Source organism: Salvia splendens, chromosome 4, assembly GCF_004379255.2.
Source record: "Salvia splendens isolate huo1 chromosome 4, SspV2, whole genome shotgun sequence".
In the NCBI taxonomy this organism is placed as follows: domain Eukaryota; kingdom Viridiplantae; phylum Streptophyta; class Magnoliopsida; order Lamiales; family Lamiaceae; genus Salvia; species Salvia splendens.
In genome coordinates, this window is record NC_056035.1 from 20,453,276 (window position 1) to 20,462,442 (window position 9,167).

Genomic DNA, 9,167 nt, shown 5'->3' on the forward strand with positions numbered 1-9,167 from the left:
CCGGTAGCCACCCGAAATGCCCGAACTTTGGATTTGAGGAGGGGCCGAATATTCCGTTTCTGGACTAAGAAACGGTTGTGAACTGAACCATTCGGGGTTCCAACCGTGGGAGGGCGGGGGGTCATCGCCTTGGCCGGACATTGTTATGTTGTAGGAGAGGAAGAAAGATTGAGAATGGATATGAGAGAATGAAGATGAGAATGAGAATGAGAATGGAATTTAGAGAGTGTAGATGAGAATTGTGTAGTGTGGGGTGAATTTTTGGGTGTGAAAGTGAGTTATTTATAGATGAAAATGTGTATTTTTGGGGAAAAAAAATTTAAAAAAATTTAAAAAATGATGGAAAACGGTAAAAAACGGATATATTTTTTTGGAAGTGGAAATTTTTTTTTTATTTTTGATCGGTTTTTTAAATTAAAAACTGATTTTTAATTAAAAAAAAATTCAAAGGCAACGACTATGCCATTGCTCAATCGAGTGCCGCCACGTCAGCTGCTCGCTGTCACGGACGTGCTCGATGCATCGAGCAGCGCCGTACCAACGGCGCAAGCGCAGTAGCGGTAGAGCTCATCCTTGCCAGCGGCACGGACGGACGGACACCGTCCGTGCACCGTTGCAGATGCTCTAAGCCCTACCTTCCCTTCCAACAACGAATTGACAAGATTGTTCGGTTGTCCACGCGCTATCTTAACGACTTCAACTTGTTCGCTAAGCTCACCTTCCTGTTACTACCACTAAGTAAAACGGAAAAGCCTAGCAAAAAACCCCTCTCCTCACCATAACCAATTCCGTAAACCATCCCCCTCTTGCTGCATTGTGCTCACACGCCTTCAGGTGAGCAGATAAACTCTCGCTTTAATTCTCCTAATTTTGATTTCAGTTATCCGTGATGGCTTTTGTAGTTATTTGAGTTTTGCTGAGCTCTATTTGGGGTTTGCTTGATTAATTACACTGATGAAGTGGTGATTTACAATTCTGGTCGAGTTTTACGAATTTTCATTTTTAATTAGGGGATTTGTGTTTATCGTTAATTTTGATGCTGTAAATCGGTTTTGATTAGTACATTTTGGTTGTAACTTGATTATTTCGAATTGTTTTCGATTTTCGGAATCCTGAATTGCAGGCGATAAGATAGATAGACTGAGGGTTAGAGTTGGTTCTTCCTGTTCCGGAATTGTTCGTAATGGCTACTTGTACGTCCCCGTATTTTACGCCTCCAGACACTCGTAGGCGAGCAGGGGTATTGATGGTTTTTCGGGGGAGATTTTGTCGCTTGAAAATGGCTGAAGATAGGAATGGATATTCAAGCTATAGTCAGAAATGTGGGTCAAATGTATCCCTGTTCAAATGCTCTGCAAATTCGCACAACATTAACCAATTTCAGAACAAGGACCCGTTTCTGAATTTACACCCTGAGATATCAATGCTTAGAGGTGAGGCGAACTCTACAGTGACTAACCAGAAACAGGATAACACTGAGAGTTTGCGAGATTCTTCAGGTTTGAACAATTATAATGAGGCCAAGATAAAGGTTATTGGCGTTGGAGGTGGTGGCTCTAATGCAGTTAATCGTATGATAGAAAGTGCAATGAAGGGGGTTGAGTTTTGGATTGTGAACACTGATATCCAAGCTATGAGGATGTCACCCGTTTCACCCGATCATCGCTTGCAGATTGGTGAAGAGTTGACTAGAGGGCTTGGTGCTGGTGGGAACCCAGATATTGGAACAAATGCGGCTAAAGAAAGCAAAGAATCCATTGAGGAAGCAGTGTTTGGAGCAGACATGGTCTTTGTTACTGTAGGTTCACGTCTTGGTTCACATTCTGTATGCATTGTAAAATGCTCTTCTGCTTGTCTCTTACTTTGTAAATCGTACAGGCTGGAATGGGTGGTGGAACAGGCACAGGCGGAGCTCCTGTAATAGCTGGAACTGCGAAGGCTTTGGGCATTTTGACTGTTGGTATAGTTACCACCCCATTTTCTTTTGAGGGACGAAGAAGAGCTGTTCAAGCACAGGAAGGAATTGCAGCTTTAAGAGAAAATGTTGACACTCTAATTGTCATTCCAAACGACAAGTTACTGACTGCAGTTTCCCCATCTACACCAGTGACAGAAGCATTTAATCTTGCTGATGACATTCTGCGGCAAGGTGTTCGTGGTATCTCTGACATAATCACGGTACAATTGCTTAAATGTATGTTTGATATTTTTCATTTTATAGGTGGATCATCATTGTGCTTTATTACTCATGAACTGGTCTATTGTCCCTAATGGCCTAACCTATTAATGATTAGTATCTTCAGATAAGTGGAATATTCTTGAATTACACATTTTATATCATTTTGCTCCTATAGAGTTACTAGTAGGTAAGGTTTCAGATTGCTGATATTGATTTCTATAGTAAAGCCAATAAAATTTAAGTTTATTATTTCGATCTTTGAATTCGGGTTTAGTGCTTATGAACCATTCTTGAAGGCCAAAATGTGATTATTTACAAATCGAATGATTTAATGTCTTCAGACATCTGACTCTATGAAGGCTGAGTTGTTTGCAGCCTTGCACACATGAGTCAATGCAAGGATTTCTTTATGTGCATGATAATGCAAATATTTCTGTGAAGTTTTATTCTGTAATTATGTTTATAACAGGTTATTAACTGCACTTTGTATTTCTATTATCTGCAGATCCCAGGGCTAGTAAATGTAGATTTTGCTGATGTTAGAGCCATTATGGCTAATGCAGGTTCTTCATTGATGGGAATAGGAACAGCAACAGGTATTCCGTATTCTGAAGGAACTGCTTGATTTCTTGTCTAGACCCTTCCCCAGCCCACCAATTCCTTTCTTTCTTGCAAGCATGCGAGAGTTATCATTTCTATGCACTCAAACTGTTAGTGGGTATCTCTATCTTAAGTATGGCCATTATAATGGGTGGTCTGGCATGTAAAGGAGTTTTTTTTTTGTTCTTGGGTAAGCATAAACAATTAGGAGCACATATATTTGTGCAATAGTGTAAGGGGATCTGTTACATTTGGAGGGCTGGAGCTTAGTACATGGTCTGAGTTGGACTACATTTTACCAACAGAGATTCCCTTGACGTCCTTCCTGGTGGCAGGAATACGCAGTTAAAGTGATGAGAATATAATCTGATGAATTGAATTAAATGTAGGTGTGAACTTGATATAGATTAATATTCCCAGAATTTTCTACTGAGCGTACATACTGCTCATTTATTTATCGACCGCTGCTAACTGCTAAGTGATTTTAATTTTTTGGGATTGTTTGATTTTATGGGTTGGATTAGCAAGATATTTAACTTGAGATTAAGTTTTTGGACGGAGTTAAGATAGTGTCAAGATATGGATTTTATGATGTTGTCTGCTTAATACTCAGGTCCTCGGGATTAATTCATAGTTAGGACGTGAAATGACAAAAATGCTCTTATTGCCAATATACATAAATATTTTTGTATATAAAGATTAACTATGCTTATTCTTGATTAAGTTAGCTTAACCAGTAATCTATTAATTGATGGTAAAATAATTTTATATATAATTGGTGATTAACTGAGGATATGTAAATATATTAATTAAGTATTTAGATCAATTATGATATGATTAAAGGAATATTGGTCAATAATCAAATTTATAATTAATTGGCACCAAAATTTTCGATGAAGAACAGTCAAGAGGTAGATTTGTAGATCGACCCAATTCACACAATTCAACAGAGGACACCCATCAAAATTGCAGAACAGTGCACTGTCCCACATTGGCGGGATAGTTATTTGGCTTTAACAGTGCTTTTCTTGGCCTTCAAGATAGTGTAACACTGTCAAACCAAACATGTGAAAATAGTAGGATAGTTTTCTTTATCCAGCCTTTTCCTCTTATTTCCTACAAATCAAATGCAACCTATTGGGAGTGACATGAGATTTGAATCTGCTTGTATTTCAGATTTAAAATGCATAATTTGATTTGTTTGACTTCTTTGTGTTCATTACATGACTTCCATATGTACATTTGATTTCTAGCTTAATGTTGTAATTTTTTTATTGCAGGAAAAACCAGAGCTAGAGATGCTGCTCTAAATGCTGTTCAATCTCCTTTGCTGGATATCGGTATAGAGAGAGCTACTGGTATCGTGTGGAATATAACCGGTGGTACTGATCTAACATTGTTTGAGGTAGCTTGGCCTTCTCCCTTATTTCATTATTTGGAACATCCACTTGGCTATTCACGTTTGTTTTTGGCACATGTTAATCGTTGAATACTCTTTTCCAATCGAACAAAACTACTCTCACCTAGGGTCAGTGGTTGTGATGCCTTGCAAATTAGGAAGGAATGCTGGTTTTGCCAGTGCAATGATTGAGCAATTGGGACAAGGGACTTTGCCTATGCCCCCCTGCAGTAATTTGTTTTTAAAACAGAAAAATTGATATTATATCTATCTATCAAATGTCAAGTTTGCCATAGGTAAGTTTCAGGTTGTCTATCCTCTCAAATTATGTACACAGTTGGCGTTGATCTGTGAATAACTTCTATTAAAATGCTATGTAGATTGTAACTATTCGAGACCCTTATTTGTATAAATTAGTAATACATTATTATCTCCATGGTTGACATGTGATATGCCAGGTCAATGCTGCTGCAGAGGTCATATACGATCTTGTGGATCCAAGTGCCAACTTAATATTTGGTGCTGTGGTAGATCCTTCCTTAACTGGTCAAGTAAGCTTTCTGTCTTCAAACTACATTTAGAAAACTTCAGGGGAATACTTCTCAAAAACATTAAACTAATTTGTGGGCAGATAAATTGAACAACTAGATAAGATTTCCTTCCTAAGTCTATTGGGTTTTGCTGAGGGGTGAATTTTTTTGGTGAGAGAAGGGTAGACTATTCACCAACAGAGAAAAATATGATTCAGACTTCATAATATGATAAATCTGGCAGAAAAATTCATCCCTTTGTTCTGGTGAAAACACAGGTTAGCATAACACTGATCGCAACTGGTTTTAAACGTCAAGAAGAAAGTGATGGAAGGCCCCTCCAGGTATCTATTAACCTCTAAATGTCACAAAACATTCTCCGTTCCCTCAATCGTCTATGATTCTAACAGGCAAATCAGTTGGTACAGGGAGATCCTAACCTCGGTCTCAACAGGCGACCATCATCCTTTCTCGAAGGCGCCAGCTCTGTTGAAATCCCAGAATTCTTGAGGAAGAAAGGAAGGTCCCGTTTCCCTAGAGCCTAATGCCCTGTAATACCACACGCAGCCTCTCTGTCATGGAGCTACTTATTTGTATCTGTATAGGATTTTGACTTGTCATCTATGTGAATCTTAGCTTTGGGAAAGAGCAGAATGAATTGTTGACACTTTTCCTTAATAAAAAAAGGCAATAGATCTATGAGTTAATGGCGATTGTAATAGCTTCTCCTGCAGTAAATAGGTTTGGCATTCTTCTGTATTGTGAGCGAGTAGTCATCCTTTGAAATTACTATGAGAAGTTTCATTCACATTGTTGTAGTCAGAAATGTACTCCATGTGATTTATATTGCTGCCATTTGTATTGATGAGTATAGGGGAGCATTATGGTCACACCATAGGTTAAAATGACGACCTAGGCAAGCAAAACAGTGAAGAACATCGTTTACTTATTCAATTCAGGTGGTTTTTTGCAGTTCTGGCTTTTTTTCACGGTTTTCCGACAGTTTTGCGGTTTTGATTTGGAACAGCATGGAATCGGCGGTTCCGGTACGGTTTCGGTTCCGAAATTTTGGACCTGAACTGGCCCCCATAGTTTCAAAAGTGACAATTTCGGTTCCGTTTAAATCTCATGATTCCGGTTTTGCGGTTAATCGCCCAAACCATAAATCTTAGGCATCTCTAGAAGAAGCTATGAAATAAATACCTAATTTAATTCTATTAATATTTGGTTAGTTATAATTAATTAGCCAGCCCATATTAGTATAAATTCCTAATATTATACAATATGATTGGAAAAAAATAAATCATAGATCCGTCCCTGAATGACTTCTAATCAAACGACTTCTCACCATCCCTAGTCGCTTGTTGGCTCCTTTTAGTTCTAACTCAGTTATCTATTAGTATATAGTTCTCATTCTGTTTTGTTGTTGATAAAATTTAAAGATGCTTCATTTTTAGACTTTTAACTGATTTTTCTTAATTTAGTAAATTGAATTTCTAGAAATTGACTCTAAATATTCCAGCAACAAGAGACAAGTGTGATGCGACCGTAGGCTATAATTTGCCCTACATACCTTACTCCGTATAAAAAAAAATTGCCTCATTTTGATATTTTAGAATTCCAACAAAAAATATTTTTTATTTTTAAAAATAAAAATTTCTCTCCTATATTTTACATTATTTTTCTCCATCATTCTTAAATTATCAATTTCTCTTCTAATCCCCAAAATCTCTTTTTTCCAGAGGACAGAAGTATGATGAAAATGATTTGGAATTAATCGAACAATTTAATTTTTAAATACTGATACATTATACGGCGGCATTAGACAATTGAATTATTTTTAATCCTTCAAATTTACATAAGTGGGGAAAAAGGAAAACTATAAAATATCAAACACGATTTTTGGTATAAAAGCCCTGACCACATTTGGGCCTCAAAAGAAATGTGCGGCGGCCATTTCAAATTAGGGCGACGTTGCTAATGCTATAATTGCCCTCCAATCCTCTTTTCCCCTCAATTCATCTTCTTGCTTTTCTCTACTCGTTTAATTTATGCCTTCCTGTTTCATTGTTGTTTTTATTTAACGCTTTGATTTCTGATTAAAAGTTTGAAGAAAAGATGATGATAATCTTAGCTATGTGCAGACGCAGCATTTTCCAGAATTCTTTCTGATTTTGCGATGAGCGGCACTTTCTACACGAGATTTCTGATTCTCACTTTTCTTTTTCTTTTTTTATCAACCTGTTTTTTCGTAACAAAACTTGTTATAGCTGCCAATTTAATTTTTTAAGTTTTTATTTGATTCCGTAAATTTTTAAATTCATAGTGGTTTGATTCTTAAATCGATATGGATTCGATCAGAACATCTCTAATTTTAAAATTTATAACCTACATTGTTTTATATGGATGCCCGGGAATTGTGAAGGAACGACGCTTTCAGAGGCGAAAGGCCAATGGAGATGGGAACGGATCCCCTGCTATGGATTCGATCAGAACATCACTAATTTTTAGTAATAGTGACTTTGACACATTACACTTGGCTGCTTAGAGCATCTATAATAGTTCCTGGACAAGCAGTAGCCCAACCACAAACTCCTCTGCCACATCAGCAGCACTAAATTCCTCCTGCCACATCAATAGGACAAGGAACTGGACAAGCAATAGCCCAGCTATAGCTCAGCTACATCAACAGCACTAAAAACAAATAATTAAACAATCACACAAAATACGGAATTAAATTTACGACACATATACTGGAAAATTCAATAATAATATTAAAATTTTAAAAAGTACATTAATTAAAAAAAAAGTCAAATAAAAAAAATACATTACTTAAAAAAAACTCTTAATCCACGCACGAGCCCCCCCGCCTCCGCCGCCGTCATCGCTGCTATCCGGGACCCCCAAATCTGCGGCATCTGAGCCCGCGTCAGAGCCTCCCACCTGTGCCACGCCGGGATTCAAATCCTCTCGCATACTCACGAGCACGGCGTGAAAAAAACTCTTCTCCTCGGGGTCAGTCGCATTCTTCCATTGATCTATGATCTTAATCATCTAAGCCCGCGCTTGTTGACGCGCCAAGAAGACGAGGTCGGCTGTCGAGCTGCCAACAGGGGGGATGCCGACTAGACCTCCTGGGACCTCTGGCGATCGCGTTGCGCCCGCCTTTGACCAACCGGGCGAGTGCGGCGAGTAAAAGCGAGAGGAGACGGGGTCTCCTGAGCATCTTCGGGGAGGTCGTGGGAACCGCCGCTGCTACCGCCGGCATAATCACCTGAATAGTTCAGACGCTGCTTCTTCGGCCAGCCCGCATCGACACTTGCCCGAAACTTCTCGGAATCCATTAGCACCTCGTAGCAGTTCCAGTAGGTGAAGTCCTTGTAAAGCCCGGGCACAGGGAACTCTTTCTCTGCCTCCCTCCTGCAGTCTTCGTCAGTTTGGCCGCTGGACTTCATTCGGAGGGCGTTGGTGTACAACCCCAAAAATTGGGAGACCCCAGACCGGATTCGGTCCCACTCCTTCCGGCACTCCTCCCCGCTGCGTATCCTCCCCTCCGGGTAAAATGCCTTGTAGGCTGCTGCTATTTTAGCCTACAAGTTCAGGATCCTCTGATTGTTCGAGGCGAGGGGGTCATCGCAAACACTCACCCACGCCTTGGACAGCGCGACGTTCTCCGCGTCCGTCCACTTCCTCCGTGGCTGGCTGTCGTCACCAGCCAGCTGCGACGACTCGCCGACCACCCTTCCCCTTCTTCTTCTTGGGCGCGCCCCGACCCCGCCCTACTCCCCCCATTTGAACGGGAGTGCCTGCATCCCTGAGATCTAGTCCCAACTCCTCTAAGGAGAAGGTCTTAAAGCTAGTGAACTGCGTCGCTGTAGGGGTCGATGTGTGTGAAGAAGTAGTAACAAAATCAAGTGTGGGGCGATAGACGTTGTCCCCCCCGGCGTCCCCTGCATCCCCGGCCCCCCTGGCGTCCCCTGCATCCCCGGGTACCCCGGCGTCATCTGCATCCCTGGTGCCCACCCCGGCATCATCGGCATCCCGGGTTGCATCCCCGGTACCCCCTGCCCGCCCAGAACCGCCGGCCCGCCCTGCATTGCCGAACCCCCCGGCATCCCCTGTCATCCCGGCATACCACCCCCGGATGCCATCCCGGACATCATCTGCTGCCAAGGGTACATGTTGTAGTACCCGAGCATCTGACCCCATCCACCTCCCACGGGGACCGTGGTCGTTTGAGACCCGCTCGTCCCTTGAGTAGGCTCGTTGTTGAGATCCATTTCTCGTTGTTGATCTTATACAAAAATTAAGATAAGAGAGTACTCGTTAAAACAAGTGGTGCGAATGAAAATGAAGTTCAAATCGCATATATATAGAGTTTCGAAAATTAAAAAAAAAAACAAAATTGCGGCGACGCCGATCGGAGGCTGCAATAGCGGCGAGCTAATCGGCGTGCGCT

The 9,167-nt window shown here is 40.8% G+C and overlaps 1 protein-coding gene across 5 annotated transcripts; it reads left to right on the forward strand.

The window, feature by feature from the left end:
* The first annotated feature begins 674 nt into the window (after window positions 1-674).
* Window positions 675-5,563, forward strand: LOC121799074 (cell division protein FtsZ homolog 2-2, chloroplastic-like). 5 transcript variants are annotated; one of them, XM_042198402.1, is made up of 8 exons: window positions 675-834; window positions 1,124-1,798; window positions 1,879-2,178; window positions 2,685-2,775; window positions 4,060-4,184; window positions 4,637-4,729; window positions 4,987-5,052; window positions 5,119-5,563. In XM_042198402.1, the coding sequence occupies exons 2-8, from the start codon at window positions 1,184-1,186 to the stop codon at window positions 5,251-5,253; spliced, it is 1,425 nt and encodes a 474-aa protein (XP_042054336.1). In that variant the 5' UTR covers window positions 675-834; window positions 1,124-1,183; the 3' UTR covers window positions 5,254-5,563. The 5 variants fall into 5 exon arrangements, 3 of the variants coding, with proteins under 3 accessions (XP_042054336.1, XP_042054338.1, XP_042054339.1); XM_042198404.1 differs by having other exon boundaries at window positions 5,128-5,563; XM_042198405.1 differs by having other exon boundaries at window positions 5,137-5,563.
* Window positions 5,564-9,167: the final 3,604 nt, after the last annotated feature.

What these genes read in the sequence shown, in the direction of transcription:
- LOC121799074 (XM_042198402.1), top strand. Translation starts at nt 1,184, where the DNA reads ATGGCTACTTGTACGTCCCCGTATTTTACGCCTCCAGACACTCGTAGG. An exon ending in CAGACATGGTCTTTGTTACT is followed by an intron (nt 1,799 to 1,878) that starts GTAGGTTCACGT and finishes TAAATCGTACAG; the next exon opens with GCTGGAATGGGTGGTGGAAC. An exon ending in CTGATCTAACATTGTTTGAG is followed by an intron (nt 4,185 to 4,636) that starts GTAGCTTGGCCT and finishes GTGATATGCCAG; the next exon opens with GTCAATGCTGCTGCAGAGGT.